General features: G+C 46.6%; 1 protein-coding gene and 1 non-coding gene across 7 annotated transcripts in view; both read left to right on the forward strand.

Moving 5' to 3' along the window:
• Positions 1 to 21,977, forward strand: part of RCC1L (RCC1 like) — a 157,231-nt gene that overhangs the window by 70,180 nt on the left and 65,074 nt on the right. For all 6 annotated transcript variants that reach the window (XM_063953734.1, XM_063953733.1, XM_063953737.1 and 3 more), the window contains one exon: positions 15,153 to 15,282. In XM_063953734.1, the coding sequence (XP_063809804.1) occupies positions 15,153 to 15,282 (130 nt within the window). The remainder of the gene's footprint in view (positions 1 to 15,152; positions 15,283 to 21,977) is intronic.
• Positions 17,109 to 17,227, forward strand: LOC135051361 (5S ribosomal RNA). The gene has a single exon (XR_010242201.1). It is a non-coding gene; the product is annotated as a 5S ribosomal RNA (ribosomal RNA).

Raw genomic sequence — 21,977 nt, forward strand, 5'->3', positions numbered from 1 at the left:
GCCTGAGCCAGGAGGCGGGGATATATGAACGGGTCCGTTGCATGCTGGAAGGCCGAAAAGCTTTGACCGATTGGTGCAAATCCGCTGTCGCTTCATCATATCCAAATGGTATCCTGTGGAACCTGTGGACTTAGGATAAATACCGTTATCAACGGTATGTTCTTACCATAACGTATATTTTGTGTGTTACTTCCTGCTTCTTTATTGCTGGTATTGGTGTCGGTACTACTAACCACAGCCATCAGATGGGGCAGGGGTGTTAGTAGGGTCAGTGATGCACTCTTTGATTAGACATAGTTGTAGCAAAGTGCTAAGCCTTTGTCTCACAAACCCTTCAGTTTATTACTGAGTCGAGGTCACTGTATAACTGTGTCTGTCAGTGTGAAGATGACTAGAAAAGCAGCCGCAAGGTTAAAACAAAAGCAACTTGTCTGCGATGTTTGTGATAATGTGTTGCTTAATGATGGAGTAATGGCTGATCTGGCGTCAGAATTGACCGATACACGAAGAGCCTGTGAGGCAGCAAGGACTGATGCGAAATCATTGCTTTCTGAGTAGCCACAGTTTACCAGCGCTTTGCATGGTTTACAAAAGTCTACAAAAACTGGGGGGCGTGGCCTGGCTGGCAACCGAGAGAGCTGCTCTTTACATGGGCTCCAGCCTGCAAGCCTGCAGAAAGCCCTTTTTGCCCCTCTCTGCACCTCCATTCCCCCTGCTTCTGTGGCCCATCCTCTCACCCCGTGTTCCTGCCTCTGTGGGAGCGTGCTGCGGAATCGGGAGACAGCTCAGGCTGTCTCTGCGGATTGCGGCCCTACTACCTATGTGAAGCCGGGGCCTGGATTTTGGAGAGACTCCGACACGGGCGATGGAGCCGTGCGCGGGTGACCGGGTCCGCCCTCACTACCGGCCCGCTCGCTGGAGCTTACCTCACCGCTCCCCCTCACAGCCTGGACTCTCCTCTGGCGGCTGGGATCGGCGGGAGCAGTGCCGCCAGACGCTTCAGCAGTGGGTAGCCCACAGCGGCGGCCATCTGCTCTCTCTGTATAGCGGAGCAGGTGGGCTGTCCAGCATCAGGGTAGTTAGTGTATGTCCCGGAGGGCTCCTATCTGCATCTTCCTTTCTCCCCCCCAGTTCCAGCGGACCTGCATGCCGGCCGCAGGCTCTACTTTTCTGCCCTACCTCACTGCAAGAAAGCTATAAGGCCCCCCTCCACAGCTCCTGGAAGGCCAGATGTCACCTGCAGTCCTTGGAGGGGCTCATTGCCGGTGGCCATCCTTCCTCACCTAAAAGTGAGCTGCCTCTCCCTTCACTGCACCAGCGATTGCCCCCACTCACTGGGTACCCCTGCAGCCCTATAATACCCCCTGCATAGGCTCCCACTGCTGTGGCCCCCATCTGAGTACTATTGTGCCTTGCTGTATATTGCTGGGGCTCCCTGATGTATTTTTAGGACTCTGGGCCTCCTTACATTACAATCTATAACCAGGGTGCGCCATCTCCTGGCTCGTGCAACCTACTACATCTGAATTATGCTCCAGCCTTCTGTGATGCTACTACGCAGAGGAATGCTCTGCTAAATCATACTGGAGGCTGCCCTGGGGGCTTCATGTTTACTTTCATTGCACATAATATAATGGAACTCTAACTTTCTATGCTATTGCTCAGTTTTGAATTTTGATCATCCTTTATTTCCGGGACTGTCATATGCCATGCCTAGGTCCAAAAAATCAGCACCATCCACGGATTTGACCTCCTTTATTTCTAAAATGAAGCCTAACTCCTCTAAACCGCCTCCCGCCCCACAACCTGCTCCTATATCAGGAATCAGAGGAAGAATCACCTGTGCTAGACTCTTCCACGAAAGACTGCATTTCCTCTATCCTTAATGAGATGAAGTCGTTGAAACAGGCCTTCCACTCTGAGATCCACAAGGCCATCTCCGGTCTCAAAGATGAGATCTCGGACCTTGGTGCCCGTACTAATGACGTCGAACAGAAACTTGACGAAGTTATCAATTTCCAGCAGGAAATGGAGTACTCCGTTTTTGTCATGCAGGAAGACATTTACCTCCTCCAAGACCAACGGGAGGACGCAGATAATCGCGCAAGACGTAACAATCTGTACATTAAATATATTCCGGAGTCGGTGGAACCTGCTCAATTGGAAGATTTCCTCACCCGCTTCTTTCAACATATCCTGCCGGACACTCCACCTGAGCTTTTCCTCCTGGACAGGGCTCATCGCTCCCTGCGCCAAAAACCGTCACCATCGTCCCCTCCGAGAGATGTGGTTCTATGCTGTCATTATTTCAAAACTAAGGACAGAGTTCTAACTGCTGCTCGTAACAAGGACTTGTGTCTGCTTGAAACACATAGGCTGCTGGTATTTCAGGACTTATCCCCTACTACTTTTAAGAGGCGCTTTGATCTGAGGGAATTTACCCAGATTCTCAGGGAGAACCAAATCAGATACAGATGGGGTTATCCCTTCACCCTGATAGTGCAGCTTGATGGGAAGCGGCTACTGGCACGATCCAAGGAGGATGCCCACCGGCTTCTTCTGAAACTGAACTTGCCCCCCCCCCCCGGCGCCTGGTAAGCCTTCTCCCCCACAGGCTGTACCTGGCCCTCAACGCACCCCGAGCTCACCTCTCCCACAACGTGCACCTCGCCGTCTTTGGTCGACGGTCCCGGCAAAAACCTCCTCCAGACGTGACCCTCCGTGACCTTTCTTCCACGAACTGCCTTGATGGGTTACTGCATATTACTATATTCTATAGTGTTTTGTATTTTAGATGTTTTCTATTCTCTTTCACTGAGCTTCTCTGTTTGAACTCATGTTGTTAATGTTCATACGGTTCTGATGTGATTTACTGTTACCAAATGTTGCTCCGACCCCCCAGGGTCGCCCTATTCGTCCTTTTTCCTTCCTCCTCTTCCCGTAGGTTCATAGGTGTGTGACGCCACACCCTCCACTGAGCCATCATAGCCGGTTTTGAGCATAAGGGAGATATTTTCCCCCTTAATATCCCATACGGGAGCTCAAACGTGTGGACCCGTACGATAAGTACAATGGGTCTTTGGCTCGGTTTATTGTTGCATTTGTTCTGTTTGTATTGTTCTCGATGTCTTTCTTCTCCTCTTTCTCTCTTTTTCCTACCTTCTCCCTCTCATCTCTCCGTTGTTTCCTCAGGAGACCAGGAGACCAACCCGGTGTGTTTAGGGATGCTATAGCTCTGCTCTTTGATACACTGTTATGTCGGTTAACGTTATAACTTACAATGTGAAGGGTCTTAATAGCCCCCAGAAAAGGACTAAATTATTTATTTTTCTAAAACAGGTTGCGGGAGATCTGGTGTTCCTTCAGGAGACACATTTCAGAGGTACTTCCCATCCTGAATTGTGATCTAGACGTCACCCGGTAGTTATACATGCATGCGATCACTCCCAGAAGAAACGGGGGGTCGCCATAATGTTTCCCGCCCACGCAAACTTAATAATGTTCCTATAATTCTGATTAATGTCTATGCCCCTAATGCTAATCAGGCCTCATTCTTCGCTTTCTTAGACTCCAAGATCGCCCAATATAGAAAAGGTGATGTTTTAATGGCAGGAGATTTCAATACCATACTCCACCACAGCCTCGATCGCACACCCCCCCTTCCCCCCTTCCCAGTCCCATACAAGCAATCGTAATTCTAGAGCCATGTTGTCATTACTTAAAAACCACCTACTCTTTGATTCTTGGAGAGTCCTTGACCCCTTAATCAAAGACTATACTTTTTTTTCACCAGTGCATAATCTTTATACGAGGATTGATATGATTATGACTGGGAGAGATTTAACCTCTAAGATCCAAAAATGTTCTATTCACCCAATTACATGGTCTGACCATGCCCCGGTATCTTTGACCCTCTCAGGTTTGTCCTGCACCCTTTCTCCTCCCTCCTGGTCCCTCAATGACGCCCTTCTCCAGCATACTGATGTTCTGCCACAAGTCTCTCAGGTACTGACTGATTACTTTAACTTGAATCAGACCCCTGGTATGTCCAATATGACCCTGTGGGAGGCTCATAAGGCAGTCCTTCGGGGCCACTTCATACAGATCGCAGCTAGGCTCACTAAACAACGCTCCCAGAAGATTTTGGAGTTGACTGACCAGCTCCATCGTCTGGAAGAAATTCATAGGTCCTCCCTGCACCCAGCTGACTTGGATCGGCTGCTTAAAGTTAGGGGTGAACTCAATATGTTGCTCTCTCATAAGACGGAACAATGCCTTAGGCGCCTCAATCAGATTTATTACGAAAAAGGGGATAAGGCAGACAAACTTCTTGCCAGGAAGCTGAGAGCCCAAATATCTTGTCTATCCGTACTAAACAAAGGGTATTGACACATGAGCCTGACCACATTCTTAGAGAATTTGAGGAATACTATAAATCGCTATATAATGCGGATGCGGCTTCCTCACCTTCACTGAGATTCAGCGAGGGGATTGAGTCCCTTTTGGATAAATGCAATTTACCGTCGTTGAGTGCTCCGGTGGTTTCTCAGTTGGGTTCGGAGATAACTATTGAAGAAATAGATAATGCCCTTAAGATTCAGAAGATAAGGCGCTCACACGCTTGTAAGAACAAGGGCTCTACCTTCTCATGAGATGGCCGCCCTTAAGGATCCTGCTGATAGAAAGCAGGAGGGTATCCAAAAATGTATTCACACACATACTGGTGTTATACTGCGACCAGCAATCGCCTCAGCCTGGAGGTGCAGTGCTGGGTTGGCATGGTCGGATTCCCTGACTGGAAATATTGATATCCTAGATAAGGATAGTATATTATTGCCTATAGAGCATTTAAAAGATGCATTTCTATATATGCATGATGCACAGCGGAATATTTGCCGACTGGCATCAAGTATAAGTGCGTTGTCCAATTCTACCAGTAAAATGGTCAGGTGATGCGGATTCCAAACGGCATTTGGAAGTATTGCCTTTAAAAGGGGACATTTGGGGTCGGTCTTTTAGACCTGGTGGCCACGGCAACAACTGGGAAATCCACGTTTGTACCCCAGGTCGCCTCTCAAAATAAGACGCCGTATTATCAGGCGCAGTCCTTTGTTGGCAAGCGGACAAAAGGTTCCTCTTTTCCTGCTCGTGACAGAGGGAGAGGAAAAAGGCTGAAGAGATTACCCAGTTCCCAGGAACAGAAATCCTTTCCCGCCTCTACAAAAGCCCTCAGTATGACGCTAGGGCCTTACAAACTCAGGCACGGTGGGGGCCCGTTCTCAATGAATTTCAGTGCGCAGTGGGCTCACTCGCAAGTAGACCCCTGGATCCTTCAGCTAATATCTCAAGGGTACATATTGAAATTCGAGACGTCTCCCCCTCGCCGTTTCCTAAAGTCGGCTTTACCGACGTCTCCCTCTGACAGGGAGGCAGTTTTGGAAGCCATTCACCCAGCAGGTGATAATCAAGGTACCCCTCCTGCAACAGGGAACGGGGTATTATTCCACACTATTGTGGTACCGAAGCCAGACGGCCCGGTGAAACCGATTCTAAATCTAAAATCTAAAATCTTTGAACACTTACATACAGAGGTTCAAATTCAAGATTGAGTCACTCAGAGCAGTGATTGCGAACCTGGAAGAAGGGGACTACATGATGTCTTGGGACATCAAGGATGCTTACCTTCATGTCAAAGTTTACCCTTCTCACCAAGGGTACCTCAGGTTATGGTACAGAACTGTCACTATCAGTTCAGACGCTGCCGTAGGGATGGTCCACGGCACCCCGGGTCTTTACCAAGGTAATGGCTGAAATGATATCCCTTCGAAGGAAGGGAATTTTAGTTATCCCTTACTTGGACGATTCCCTGATAAGGGTAAGATCCAGGGAACAGTTGGAAGTCGGTGTAGCACTATCTCAGGTAGTGTTGCGGCAGCACGATTGGATTCTCAATATTCCAAAATCGCAGCTGGTTCCGACGACTTGTCTTCTGTTTCCTAGGGATGTTCCTGGACACAGTCCAGAAAAAAGGTGTTTCTCCCGGAAGAGAAAACCAGGGAGTTATCCGAGCTAGTCAGGAACCTCCTAAAACCGAACCAAGTCTCAGTGCATCAATGCACAAGGGTTCTGGGTAAAAATGGTGGCTTCCTACGAAGCAATCCCATTCGTTAGATTCCACGCAAGAACTTTCCAGTGGAACCTACTGGACAAATGGTCCGGGTCGCATTTTCAGATGCATCAGCGGATAACCCTGTCACCAAGGACAAGGGTATCCATCATGTGGTGGTTGCAGAGTGCTCATCTTCTAGAGGGCCGCAGATTCGGCATTCAGGACTGGGTCTTGGTGACCACGGATGCCAGCCTGCGAGGCTGGGGAGCAGTCACACAGGGAAGGAATATCCAGGGCTTAGGGTCAAGCCTGGATACATCACTTCACATAAATATCCTGAAGCTAAGGGCCATTTACAATGCTCTAAGCTTAGCAAGACCTCTGCTTCAAGGTCAGCCGGTGTTGATCCAGTCGGACAACATCATGGCAGTCACCCACGTAAACAGACAGGGTGGCACAAGAAGCAGGAGGGCAATGGCAGAAGCTGCAGGGATTCTTCGCTGGGCGGAAAATCATGTGATAGCACTGTCAACAGTATTCATTCCGGGAGTGGACAACTGGGAAGCAGACTTCCTCAGCACGACCTCCACCCGGGAGAGTGGGGACTTCACCCAGAAGTCGTCCACATGATTAAAAAACTCGACAGGTATTGCGCCAGGTCAAGAGACCCTCAGGCAATAGTTGTAGACGCTCTGGTAACACCGTGGGTGTACCAGTCAGTGTATGTGTTCCCTCCTCTGCCTCTCATACCCAAGGTACTGAGATTGATAAGATGGAGAGGAGAAAGCACTATATTCGTGGCTCCGGATTGGCCAAGAAGGACTTGGTAACCGGAACTTCAAGAGATGCTCACGGAGGATCCGTGGCCTCTACCTCTAAGAAGGGACCTGCTCCAGCAAGGACCCTGTCTGTTCCAAGACTTACCGCGGCTGCGTTTGACGGCATGGCGGTTGAACGCCGGATCCTGAAGGAAAAAAGGCTTTCCGGATGAAGTCATCCCTATCCTGATCAAAGCCAGGAAGGATGTAACCGCAAAAACATTATCACCGCAATTGGCGAAAATATGTTGCGTGGTGCGAGGCCAGTAAGGCCCGACGGAGGAAATTCAACTGGGTCGATTCCTACATTTCCTGCAAACAGGAGTGTCTATGGGCCTGAAATTGGGGTCCATTAAGGTTCAAATTTGCGGCCCTGTTAATTTTCTTCCAAAAAGAACTAGCTTCAGTCCCTGAAGTTCAGACGTTTGTAAAAGGGGTACTGCATATACAGCCTCCTTTTGTGCCTCCAGTGGCACTTTGGGATCTCAATGTAGTTTTGGGTTCCAAAAGTCACATTGGTTTGAACCACTTAAATCTGTGGAGTTAAAATATCTCACATGGAAAGTGGTCATGCTGTTGGCCCTGGCCTGGGCCAGGCGCGTGTCAGAATTGGCGGCTTTATCCTGAAAAAGCCCTTATCTGATTTTCCATTCGGACAGGGCGGAATTGAGGACTCGTCCTCAGTTTCTCCCCAAGGTGGTTTCAGCGTCTCACCTGAACCAACCTATTGGTGGTGCCTGCGGCTACTAGGGACTTGGAGGCCTCCAAGTTGCTAGACGTTGTCAGTGCCCTGAAAATATATGTTTCCAGGACGGCTGGAGTCAGGAAATCTGACTCGCTGTTTATCCTGTGTGCACCCAACAAGCTGGGTGCTCCTGCTTCTAAGCAGACTATTGCTCGTTGGATTTGTAGTACAATTCAGCTTGCACATTCTGTGGCAGGCCTGCCACAACCAAAAATCTGTAAATGCCCACTCCACAAGGAAGGTGGGCTCATCTTGGGCGGCTGCCCGAGGGGTCTCTGCTTTACAACTTTGCCGAGCAGCTACTTGGTCAGGAGCAAATACGTTTGTAAAATTCTACAAAATTAATATCCTGGCTGAGGAGGACCTAGAGTTCTCTCATTTGGTGCTGCAGAGTCATCCGCACTCTCCCGCCCGTTTGGGAGCTTTGGTATAATCCCCATGGTCCTTACGGAGTCCCCAGCATCCACTTAGGACGTTAGAGAAAATAAGAATTTACTTACCGATAATTCTATTTCTCATAGTCCGTAGTGGATGCTGGGCGCCCATCCCAAGTGCGGATTGTCTGCAATACTTGTACATAGTTATTGTTACAAAAATCGGGTTATTATTGTTGTGAGCCATCTTTCAGAGGCTCCTCTGTTATCATACTGTTAACTGGGTTCAGATCACAGGTTATACGGTGTGATTGGTGTGGCTGGTATGAGTCTTACCCGGGATTCAAAATCCTTCCTTATTGTGTACGCTCGTCCGGGCACAGTATCCTAACTGAGGCTTGGAGGAGGGTCATAAAGGGAGGAGCCAGTGCACACCAGTTAGTCCTAAAGCTTTCTTTTAGATGTGCCCAGTCTCCTGCGGAGCCGCTATTCCCCATGGTCCTTACGGAGTCCCCAGCATCCACTTCGGACTATGAGAAATAGAATTATCGGTAAGTAAATTCTTATTAGTTCATCTTATTAACAAAGCTAAAATGCCTTCTATCCTTCTCTCGCTTGATGCAGAGAAGGCTTTTGATAAAATATTATGGCCCTTCATGTTTGCTACCTTGCGTAGGTTCGGCCTGGGAGGAAGCCTACTCCAGGGCATCCAGGCACTTTACTCCAACCCTTCAGCCAGAATTCGGGTAAATGGCAAGGACTCTTGTCTATTCCAAATTTCCAACGGTACGCGCCAGGGGTGCCCCTTGTCACCATTAATTTTTGCTATGACTATCGAACCCCTGGCATGTATGGTTAGAGCGAACCCTGATATTAAAGGTGTATTAGTTGAGGATGTGGAGTTTAAATTATCATTATTTGCGGATGATGTCCTGTTAACTCTCTCCTCTCCCCATACATCCATCCCTAACCTATTTAAAACTTTATCATCATATTCTCATTATTCAGGGTACCGCATCAACTACTCCAAGTCGGAATCTCTTCCCTTGCAGCTCAGTGAGGAAACCAGGTCTCTCCTTGCCACTAACTTTAATTTGTCTTGGCGCTTCAAGAAAATTAAATATTTAGGTGTGTTTATCACGAGTTCCTATGGGTCCCTGTACTCCGAAAATTTCCCAACCCTTTTTAATTGTATTGAATCTGATCTACGAGCTTAAGACAAACAGATCATGTCCTGGTTTGGACGTATAGTCTCGGTGAAAATGAACATCTTACCCAGGCTTTTATATATGATCCAAACAATCCCAGTACGCATCCCCGCAGAGGCTTTGTGTCGAATGCAGAAACTCTTCTTAAAATTCGTATGGTCTGGTAAACCCCCTAGAGTTAAGACTTCCACCCTGATAAGGGACCCGGTGGATGGAGGCAGAGGTTTACCGGATATCCGCAAATACTATCATGCCACTCACCTGAGCCAGGCACTTACCTGGTTCTCTCAAATACCCCACTTACCCTGGATACAAATTGAACTTTTGTCGGCCAAGGTTTCCACTCTGGTTTCCTTACTTACACCTGTTAAGCCTCATCAGAAGATACAAGCGTGCGCTCCCACTACAAAACTCACTTGCTCCCTATGGTCTTTCTGCATTCGGCATTATGGTCTCTCTACGTTCCCATCCCCCATCACTCCTATCTGGGATAACCAGGATTTCCCTCCTGGCTCCATCCTCTGTTCCCATTCGTGGTTCCAACTGAACCCACGTCCGGAACTGGTTTTTGATTTAATTGAGGGTACTTCCTGGCGCTCTTTAAACACTTTAAGTGACAAATATGGTATCACCCAACCTGTTCTTTACGAATTTCTACAACTCCGCTCTTTCTTGAGTTCCCTACCAAAGTCTAAGGTCATTCGCCAACTTACCCCTTTTGAGCGACTCTGTGTTTACTCTCCTACACGACAAGGTATTATCTCTATATTGTATAGTTTATTACGTTCACTGAACTCAGCAGACACTCTGCCTCATGAAAGTAAATGGGAGCAGGACTTGGGCCCCCCACCTGGGGGGGATTCATGGGAGATCATTAGGCAAAATGTCGCCCAGTCCTCTATTTCCTCCCTAGTAAAGGAAAACTCCTATAAAGTTTATACCAGATGGTATCTGGTCCCAGCGACTTTGCATAGGATTTTCCCTGGGTCCTCCCCATTGTGCTGGCGAGAGTGTGGTCAGATTGGAGACATCAAACACATCTGGTGGTCCTGCCCCAAAATCCGCCCTTTCTGGGTCCAAGTGGAGACCCTTATTGGATCTGTTCTTGGCACCCAAGTTACATTGGGTCCTTGGACGGCCTTGCTGGGCCTGCCTTTGTCTAATATTTGCAGCCGCACGAATTGTCTTTTACTCCAAATCCTTCATGCTGCCAGATGTGTGTTAGCTAAATGCTGGAAAAAGCCCAGTATTCCTCCCATGAGCATGTTGCTGTCTAAAATTCGGTATATCTCCACGATGGAGAAAATCACAGCTTCTTTGTGTGATAGGTCGGACAAATATATGAGAACATGGGAAGCCTGGTTCAATTATGCTAAAACCTCTATTTCCCGGGTGTGATTTACTGTATCAAAGCCTTATTGTTTAGGTGCCAAATTCATTGAGCATTTGTTCCCTGTGTTTAGGCCTGATGGTGGTTATGGCCATCATCTATGTAGCAATCTAACCGTGAATACCTCCTAAGTGGTCTCCTTTTCCTTCCCCACCCTCCCTCTTCTCTCTTTCTTTCTCTTTTCATCCCTGATCTTCTCTTTCCTCTTCTCTTCTCGACTATCGTTAAATTACAGAAAATCTGTTGTCGAAACTTCTATTGCAATGCTGATGCACCCCTCATTTCTATGTGTCTACATATCCTATGGGATAGCATGTGTGTTCTTTTGAAGCTATTTGGTGTCATAGTCTCCTGTTTGACCTGTATTGATTTATTCGACATCTCTTCAATAAAAATATTGCATTAAAAAAAAAAGTCTACAAAAACTCGAACGCCTCATAGTAGTCATCGGGTTTCTAAGAAAGTCCCTATATTGTCCTTTTTACAATCTGACGATACTGTACCTGAATTGTTGTCTCAGGAAAAGGATGGTGGCTGGAGTCAGATAGTGAACACATTGTCGCGCAGATTCCTGATGCTTCCAACATTGTTGAGCTCATCAGAGCCACGTGCCAGGTTCTATATTTTACAGAAACTGAAGAACCTGTTAAAGAATGAGGTCCTATTTGCAGAAAAACAAAGGACGACTGTTTTTTTTTTTGTTTGTTTTTTTGTCAGATTCACTCAATAAGCTGGTAACGGAGCCATGGCAAAATTCGGAGCAACACAGATCCTCCACGGGTTAATAATAGTTCCGTATTTAGACGACCTTCTCATCAAGGCTTTATATCAACAAATGCTCCTTCAAAATGTGTTACTAAAGTACGATGTCTTAGTACAGCACGGTTGGATTGTCGAGCCTTATTCCGTCTCAACAAATTCAATTTCTGGGAATGATCCATGATACGGTAGAGCAACGAGTCTTGCAGAGGTGAAAGCACAAAGTATTCGTCATCTGGTACTGTTGGTGCTTAGACCAAAGTTGTTCTCAATGCACTTGTGCATTCAACTGTTAAGAAAGTAGGTGGCATCTTTCGAAGCAATCCAGTTCGGAAGATTTCACTTGCGTCTTTTTCAGCTGGATTTTCTAGCACAGTGGTCAGGTTTCCATCGACAGATTAATTTAATAGTGCCTTTGTCTCCAAGGGTCAGAGTGTCCAATCAAGCAATCTCTCTGCAAAAAAGAGGTTCGGAGTCTGGAATTGGATAATTCTGACAACCAAGGCAAGCCTCAGAGGCTGGGGTGTTGTAGTTCTACATTGTCAGTTTCAGGGTCTGTGGTCAGACCGTGAGAGAGTACTGTAAATAAATGTCTTGGAGCTCAGAGCTATTTTCAACATTCTGCGACAGGCAGTCCACATTCTCCAGTGTCAGCCTGTCCAGGTTCAGTCAGACAATGCGACGTCAGTCGCATACTTTAACAAACAAGGAGGGGCTTGGAGTTGCATGGCATGCGACAAGTTGCTTGAATCCTGAATTGGCCCGAACATCATCAAGTGATATTAACAGCAGTATTCATTCCAAGCGTAGACAACTGGGAAGCAGATTATCTCAGTCGCGAGGATTTTCATCCAGGGGAATGGGCATTACATCCAGAAGTTCCAGATGTTAGTCTAGCGGAGGGGTTTCCCACAGGTGCATCTAATGGCATCTCACCAGAAGTCACCAGATACCGACATATTTGTCAAGAACAAGAGGTCCAAAGGCAGAGTCAGTGGACGCTCTCATGATAGCTTGGCCGTAAAGCCATTTCTGTTGCCCCCTCGGTTGCTAAGGCAGATCAAAGAGAATCCACAACCATCATACTAGTGGCTTCTTATTGACCTCTGAGACTTTGGTTCTTGGATCTCCGCGGTCTATTCACGGACGATTCGTGGTCACTACCTCTACGTCCAGACCTTCTGCAGCATGGTCCATTTCTTTACCCCGATTTAGCATGGCTGCGTAATCGGGGTGGCTGCTGAAACCGCTCTCTTAAGACGAGAGGACATTCAAGAGTCGTTTATACCAACCATGTTACGAGCGACGAAGCCAGGTACTGCAGCTCATTATCACAGGATTTGGCGAGCTTATATTGCTTGGTGTGAATCCCAGAATTTCCGACGTCTTCTTTCAAGTTATCCCGTGTTTTACTATTTTTACAGACTGGATTAGATGGAGGACTACATTTAGCAAATCCTAAAGATGCAGATATCCGCTTTGTCACTTTTCTCTCAGTGGCGTTTGGCTCTTTTGCCAGCAGTTCAAACTTTCCTACAGTTCAACCTCCATTTATACCACCTACGGCTCCATGGGACTTAAATCTAGTTGTTATTTTTTTTTCAGTCTTCAAATTTTGAACCCTTACAACAAGTTGATGTTAAGTTTCTAACTTGGGAAAACCAGTTTTTCTCCTAGCCTTAGCTTCGGCAAAGCGTGTTTCTGAATTGGGTTCATTATCATACAAAGTACCTTATCTGGTGTTTCATGATGATAGAGCAAGCTTCGGACGAATCCCGCTTTTCTACCAAGGGTATTATTAGCTTTTCGCATAAATCAACCAATTGTAGTTCCCGTTTTATGAGAAGATTGAGGAACTCCAGCTATTTTGGATATGGTTCACGCTCTTCGTAATTACGTGGCTCGAACATCGACAGTATGTAAAACTGATACTTTGTTCGCTATGATGCAGTCAAGGTAGGTTGGCCAGCTTCCAAACAGACCTTGGCTAGATGGATTAAGCTGACCATTCGTCGAGCTTACTTTCATGCTAGTCTACACCATCTGCATCTAATTCAGCACATTCCACGCGTCTGGTGGGAACGTCATGGGCAGCAGGTCGTACAGCTTCCACAACACAGCTTGCCGTGCAGCTATATGGTCGTCCGTGCAGACGTTTCTGCGCTTTTACAAGTTTGATACTTTTGCAGCATCAGCATCTAGCTTTGGCCGTCTAGTGTTACAGGTGCCAACCAGCTCTCCTGCCCAAGGGAGAAAATTTGGTACGGCCCAAGAGTACTCCAGTGACTCCTAGTGGATGAGAAAGAAAATGTGATTTTGGTACTTACCAGATAAATCCTTTTCTTTGAATCCTTAGGGGGCACCTGACGCCCGCCCAGAGCAGTTTCACCTGTCTCGTGGTAAGTTCAGTTTATCTTGTGAAAAAGCATTACCACCTGCTTGTTTGAATGTTCAGATGATTATCTGTTGTCTGTTCAACTTTCTAGTTGTTCGTTATGTTATAATGTTACATGTAATTCTCCACTGTTACTCTCTCTTTTGTCTCCTGTTCAGCACAGTAAAAACACTGGTGCATTATGGGAGTATGGACAGGGTGGAGGGTTACGCATTTAAATATTTAAATGTGCCTATCCCTGCTATCGCACCATCCATATCCCAAGAGTACTCCAGTGCCCCATATGGATTCAAAGAAAAGGATTTTTCTGGTAAGTACCAAAATCACATTATCATTTATCTAGGACCTTCTAAAAGATAATTGCTAAAATCTGATTGGTTGCTATAAGCAAATCTCCACTTCTAAAAACCTGTACTTTAGTAAATATACCCCCTTGTCTCTATAGCTCTCATCTCTGTCCTCCTTATGTGTCTCTCATCTGTAATATACTCCACCATCTGAGTGTTTCTCTCCCCTCTGACCCCTCTCCCTTTTCCTTCAGCTTAACACCGCTACAGTCAAATAAAAAAGGCGGTCCTAATAAGAGGAAGATGCTAGTGTGGTTTCCTTGACATATGGCGCTGTGGTCGGCACATGATGTCAGCAGGAAGGGGGTGCCAGGCACTAATTACTTGAGCCCGAGCTTCTTGGGGGGCCCCGGCGGCTGCCTGGGTTCACACCAAACTCCCCTGAGTATATACGATCTGCGGCGGTGCCGTGCTCTGCAGCTCGGGACCTTCTTGCTTTGTTAAAGAGTTAAGCCCACCGCAGCCATTACAATTAGTGAGAGACCCCATAAGGACTGAATACTTGTACCTGCATTGTATCACCCTATTTGTATGTTTTTTAAGCATTTTTAAGAAATTATTTTCACTGTTATGCACTTGTATGCACTTTTTTATAAAATTTGAATATATTTATTTCTTATTTCCTGTTTGACTGTAGAGGGTTTTCCGAGGCAAACATGTTTTTTGGGAATGGCGCCATTTGCCAACACTTAAAATATTAATTGAACTATATGTTTGGAGCATTGGTGTTTTGTTTCCGAAGTGTCGTAAGGCTGCTGCACTCTGAATTTACAGTGCAACCTCAAAAGTATACAATATACATAAGAAGTATATTTACCTTGCTCCAGAAAACGTGCTTCTCCTCTGCGGCACCATCTTCCCAGTGACCTCTACAGGAAGATGGAGCAGCACAGTGCAAGCAAATACAGCATCCTGAATAACTTCTGCCCAAAGTTATTATTTTTATCCTTCAATATAAGTGGCCACGTTGCCCTAAACTTATTGTTATCCTGTTTGTGATTTTGCAGATCTCATCTGCAGCCTGTGGCTATGGTTTCACGCTATTATCTTCCAAGACAAGCGACATCACAAAGGTTTGGGGCATGGGACTAAATAAGGATTCTCAAATTGGGTTTCATAGAAGTAGAAGAGATAAAAGTAAGCACTATTCCTACAAGGGAATACATTATATGTTATATGCACTGCTACCATTGGATATTTGGTTATATTTATAAAGGCTGTGCTATTGGTGTGATCAAGATAGTAGTCTATTTCTCTTTCATCCACTAGGGGTCACTGGAGTACTCTTGGGATATGGACGGCTTCCACAGGAAGTAGGCACTGAATAAATTAATTTTGGGACTATACCTCCCCTCCATATCCCTGAGTACCTCAGTGTTTTTTCTGTGCTCGACACAGTTAGTAGGCTTGTGGCTTTGCTGCCACAGAGGTCCACATTTCATTGGATTTTTTTCTAAGTTTTTTCTTTTTTCAACGATTTTCAACATCCCTTCCCCCCCTTCCAATAGGTGGGTCCGGGATAAGTGAAGGCTGCTTTAGCAGCTGTGGGTGTCGGACCTCTCAAAAAAGAGCTCCCTCACTACCACCTGCAGGACTAAAACCTGCAGTAAAGGCTGGACGGAACTTACAGAGAAGGCCCGTCATAGCCCTCACCACAGGGTCCAGGTATGTTGAACGGGGCGGTCAGCTCACGCTGCCGCCCCACTGTGTGGGACACTGTGTGTGTGTGTGTGTGTGTGGCCCAGGCCCTCGATGCCGCTTCGGGCTCCCTCTCCACCATAGCCCGGCTCCGTGTAGAGAGAACGGTATACGGAGCATGGGGGGACACACAAATGAGAGTCAAAAGGCAGGTTTCTTAGCCTAGTGAGTAACTTTGCTGCCACAGTGATGTTCCCTGCACACAGAAATGTCAGGGTCACTGGATAAAATCTCATGATTAAACTCTTATTGATAAGGGAATACAGCAGAGCTGCATATGTTTTACAAAAGGCTATGAAGTCCTGGTTAAAGCAAGATTAACCATGTTTCCTGTTGTATTTCCAGAAATTCCTGTGTTACATCTCTCCTCCATTGAAGGCGCAGGGGTGTTAAGGGGAATTTGGGAGCAGGCATATGGCTGGCGTGCACTGCACTTGGCCAGATATAATAGAGACACCTTAGTGCTATTTACTGAGTCGTGCAAGTTGTCGGTCTTTGTTTTTGTTTTGGTTGTATTGTCTGTCTGCATGAGTAAGACACCAGCAATTACTAATAAGCAGTTTCCCTGCCATGTCTAAAACATGGATATACATAATTATTTATATCATAACTGTTTATAATGATATTATCCTAAACACTGCAAATCTGATTCATGGTTGTGGCAGCCAAATACTTGTTTTGTTCATTTGTTGTAAAGTAAGTATATTATAACAATTGTAAAGCACATGGTGCTTATAAATCAGTATCTGTGGAGCCGTGTGAGTTCACTCACCTGCAGCAGCTTTGGCTTAAATCACTTGGCCACACCACACTGGATACGCCCAATCTCTTCTGATTTTGGAAGCTAGGCAGTGTTGGGCCTGATTAGCCACCTGGGAGTACAAGGTGCTGTAGGTATTTTTAATCTACAGCCACACCACACTGGATACGCCCAAACTCATCTGAGCTTGGAAGCTAAGCAGGGTTGCATACTGTTTTACCATCTGGGAAACTGGTGATCCAACTAGATTGCATACTAATACATGCTAGTTTAAACTGTTAAAAATAGCTCAGTTTGGGCTTACACTATCAATATAAACCTACTATAGGTTTTACAGTCAGGATAGCTCTCCAGAGCGCGCTCCCGGCGCCGGCCACTAGAAGGGCCCATTAACTAAGCTGTGGTCAAGCAGCAGTCATCTCAGGTTTTAAGCCTGTGAGAGGTCACATTTAGTTCAGACTTGTAAAAATGTGTTATACCTGTGTACAGGATATGTGTATAGGGGATCTACAGCCACACCACACTGGATACGCCCAATCTCAACTGATTTTGGAAGCTAAGCAGTGTTGGGCCTGGTTAGTACCTGGATGGGAGACCACCTGGGAATACAAGGTGCTGTAGATACTATGTGTGTGTATATATATATATATATATATATATATATATATATATAGATATATATATATATATATTATTAAAGTCTGAACATGTGTGAATATACATTGTTGTATATATGTATATATAATATGCTGACATTAAAAGTCTATTTTGCAGTAAGCAAGAATAATTGATCAGCACTCAGTGCTTATTAACACTATCTGTTGAGCACTGCAGACATGGCCACACCACAGCAGTTTTGCTTATTGTTTTTACAGGTGGCTCGGTAGCCAAGTGGTTAGGCTTTCCGGCCACAGTGAACATTGTGTTTGCATGAACACTGGTTCAGATCCTGGTTTAACAGGTGTTTAAAAAAAAAAAAAAAAAAAAAAGACAATTTTTTTCTTTTAATGTTACTTCCTGGTTCTTTCTCGGAAGTTGCTGCCCTACAACACTTAGACTCTGGAGGAGCGGGGTGTTGTTAGGAGTTTAATTTATTAATTGTTTTTGTACAGCATGACTCTACAGGAAGATTCACTATTGCTGGTAACCACATGCACGGTAATGCAGGTTTATACACACGTTATTTCCGTGGTGTACTTACTGGTTGGAGTACATGATCTCTTGCACTTACATGTGCAGCAGAGTACTGCAATGGATGCATGCTGGGCCCATAACCCAGAGGTAGGCAGATTGAAACTATCCTCTGCTATATGCATTTATGCATAATCAAACAAGCAGCTTCGCTGCAAAGTCGGTCACACAGTGTGTCGGACAAATACGAATCTGGGCCAGTGGCGCAATGTATATCGCATCTGACTATGCATAACAAGATTGTAGGTTCGTCTCCTACCTGGCTTGTTTAAGTTGCCGTGATCATATAGTGGTTAGTACTCTGTGTAAAGACGGCACAGACAGTTTCAGTTAGATTGTTGCGGTCGATTGCCACCAGCCCTCATAGCACCAAGCCAGTACGTCAGGTTCTCAGCGAAGGCTGAACAATTTCCAATCAGAGACAATTGCATTTATTGGGGGTTTTACTACATATCGGAGTATACCCTACACAGCAGTAGGGCTGTTGCTTCGCCCTGCTTTGGTAAGGGTTTGAGGTAACAAGGCTGTAGTGGCAGGGCATTCCGGTTCAGGTTTGCCCTAAATAAAGACCACCTTACACTTCTTGCTGCCTACAGCTTCTTTGGACGTTGGCAGTTGGTTCTTGCGTTCTAGCTTCGCTAGTAGCGCATAACGTCCACTTTGGCTACGTTCCTAACAGGCGGAGTCGGATTCCAAACGAGATAGATCGCAGACCAAGTGGGGAGGAAAATCTGATTTCCTACCATTGTCTACGCGAATTTCTGGATGATTCCGTCTCAACGACTTCAAATCTTAAGTATGATTCTCAATACGGTAAATCAAAGAATTTACATACCCGAACAGAAAGTACAGGTCATTCGTCATCTGGTACAATTAGTGCTCAAGCCACGCACAGTCTCGGTCACTTGGGCATTCGCCTATTAGACAATGGTGGCGGCTTTCGAAGCGCTTCAGTTCGGAGGACTTCACTCTCGTCCTTTTCAATTGGATGTGTTCGCACAGTGGTCGGGCTCGCATCTGCAGATTTACTGCAGAAGTGAGGTTGTCTCCAAGGACCAGAGAGTCTCTACTCTGGTGGCTCAAAGTACAGAATCTAACCGCAGGGAAACGGTTCGGTGCCTGGAATTGGATAATTCTCACGGCGGACGCAAGTCTCAGAGATTGGGGAGCTGTAGTTCAAAATTATCAGCTCCATGGTCTCTGGGCGGATCACGAAAGATTGCTGCCTATAAATGTCCTGGAACTCCGGGCAATTTACAATGCGCTACTATAAGTAGTGCACGGGCTGCAGGCTCAGGCTGTTCAGGTGCAGTCAGACAATGCGACAGCAGTCGCATACATCAACAAACAAGGAGAAACGAAAAACCGGAGGGCAATGCGGGAGGTACAGATGTGTCCACATGCTGCTCCAGAAGTGGAGTTACCCGCAGGTGGACCTGGTGGCATCTCGCCGCAATCATCAAACGCCCCAGGTCGTGTCCAGAACGAGAGATCCAAAGGCAGTGGCGGTGGATGCTCTCTCAATCGCGTGGCCATACAGTCTCGTGTATCTATTTCCACCGTTTCCGCTGCTCCCTCTGTGGCTAAAACGGATCAAAGGAGAGTCCGTCACAGTTATACTAGTGACGCCTCTTTGGCCTCCGGAGAGCTTGGTTCTCGGATCTCCGCGGTCTACTCGCAGTCTGTCTTTGGCCGCTCCCACTACGTTCGGACCTGTTACAGCAGGGTCCATTCCTCTTACCCGATTTAGCGCAGCCACGTTTGACGGGGTGGCTGTTGAGACAGCCCTCTTAAGGAAAGAGGGCATTCCAGAATCGGTTATTCCAACCATGTTACGAGCTAGGAAGCCGGTTACGGCAGCTCATCATTACAGAATTTGGCGTGCCTATGTAGGTTGGTGTGAAGCTCTGAAGTTTCCGACATCATCTTTTAAGTTATCCCGTCTTTTGTTATTTCTACAGATGGGGTTAGATGGAGGTCTGAGTTTATCCACACTAAAGGTGCAGATATCGGCGGCGTCCATTTATTTTCATAGTAGATTGGCCCTATTGCCGTCGGTTCACACCTTTTAGGCAGGGTGTCCTCAGAGTTCAGACTCCATTCACTCTACCTACTGCGCCATAAGACTTGAATCTGGTTTTTAGATTTCTTAGTCTTTTTATGAACCCTTACAACAAGTGAATATTAAATTTCTCACTTGGGGAAACAATGTTTCTTTTAGCCTTAGCGTCAGCAAGGCGTGTTTCAGTTGGGTGCTTTGTCGTGCAAACCACCGTATTTAGGTTTCATGATGACAGAGCGGAATTCCGAGCAAATTCTGCTTTTCTGCCAAAAGTAGTGTCATCTTTTCACATCAATCAACCAATAGTAGTTCCTATGTTAACAGGAGACTCTGGTAGGTGGATGTGGTACGCGCATTACGCATTTATGTATCGAACGGCGACCGTTTGTAAGACGGATACGTTGTTTACTCTCTATGATGCTGCCAAGATGGGTTGGCCAGCTTCTAGGCAGACCTTATCCAGTTGGATTAAAGTGACCATACGTCAGGCTTACCTTCATGCTAGGTTACAGCCACCTACATCGATAACAGCTCATTCCACACGTGCTGTGAGAACATCATGGTCAGCGAGTCGTGGAGCTTCTACGACACAGCGTTGCCGGGCGGCTACATGGTCTTCGGTGCACACGTTTGTGCGCCTCTACAAGTTTGATACGTTTGCGGCATCAGCATCTAGCTTTGGCCGTTTAGTGTTACAGGTGCCAAACAGCTCTCCCGCCACGGAGGAGACTTTGGTACATCCCAAGAGTACTCCAGTGACCCCTAGTGGATGAAAGAGAAAATAGGATTTTGGTACTTACCAGGTAAATCCTTTTCTTTGAATCCATAGGGGGCACTGGACGCCCACCCAGAGCGGTTTGGGGTAGGTTCAGTAGATCTTATGGTAACACACTTTCACCGACTGGTTCAGATTAACAAGTTATGGTGTCAACTGTTTAGTTGTCAGTAATGTTGGGTTAACTTTATTGTTGTCCGTTATGTTATATGTAATGCTCAATTGTCAACCTCTCTATCGCTCCTGTTCGGCTCAGTAAAAAACACTGAGGTACTCAGGGATATGGAGGGGAGGTATAGTCCCAAAATTAATTTATTCAGTGCCTACTTCCTGTGGAAGCCGTCCATATCCCAAGAGTACTCCAGTGCCCCCTATGGATTCAAAGAAAAGGATTTACCTGGTAAGTACCAAAATCCTATTTTCTCCTTCATCCACCAGGGGACACTGGAAGGTCATTACGTTGGGGGTATAGATGGTGGACAAGTGGAGCCGACACTTTAAATTCTCTGAATAGTGACTTGCTCCTCCCCTATATGCATCACCTACAGACCAGTTTCAAAAATGTGCCAGAGGGAGCCGGTCCTCTCTCTGGGCTTCTCCAGAGATTTCTCTCTTTTCCAGCTGCGGACAGACAGGTAGCCTACTGCCCCTCTCTGTCTGCACCGTGGGAGCTGCCGGTGGGACTTTGGCACAGTTTCTTTAAACTGCCGCCATTGTCCCGGCTACAAGGACTTCAGTCCTGGAGGAACTCGTACAGACACTGCATGCATGTCTGCTAGGGTCCCCACAGCCTAGTGCCCAGCCGGTTCAGCAAGGCAGTTGTGAGTATAAACGGCGCTCTGACTAGCAGAGCCTCCGGATCACTTCCTACAGGGCACTCTGCTCCAGCGCGAGTACCGGAGCCGCTCTGTACAGCGGTGGTACTTCTGCACTCATGCTTGGAGCATCTTTGAATTTCCCGCCTAGCAGAGCGCCGGAGGCAGGGGGGTGGAGCTAAGCTCCGGAGCACAGTGCTCAGAAAGCCGCGTCTTCTTCTGGCAGGGCACTCTGTCTACGCGCTGAGTACCGGAGCCACTCTGTACAGTGGCGATACTTCAGCGCTAACCGCTAGAAAGCATCTTTGAATTTCCCGCCTAGCAGGGCGCCAGAGGCGGGGGGCGGAGCTACGCTCCAAAGTGCAGTGCTCAGAAGGCCGCGTCTTCTTTCTGCAGCTCGGTGCCATTTCAGAAGAGGAAGGACGCTGCAGAACCGGAAGGCTCAGAGCGGTAGTCGGGTATCGTTGATACCAGTATAGAGGGGGAGAATAGTTAGAGTCACTATTATATAATAAAACTGTTTAAGGAACG

This window comes from Pseudophryne corroboree, chromosome 2 (genome assembly GCF_028390025.1).
Source record: "Pseudophryne corroboree isolate aPseCor3 chromosome 2, aPseCor3.hap2, whole genome shotgun sequence".
Lineage (NCBI taxonomy): Eukaryota > Metazoa > Chordata > Amphibia > Anura > Myobatrachidae > Pseudophryne > Pseudophryne corroboree.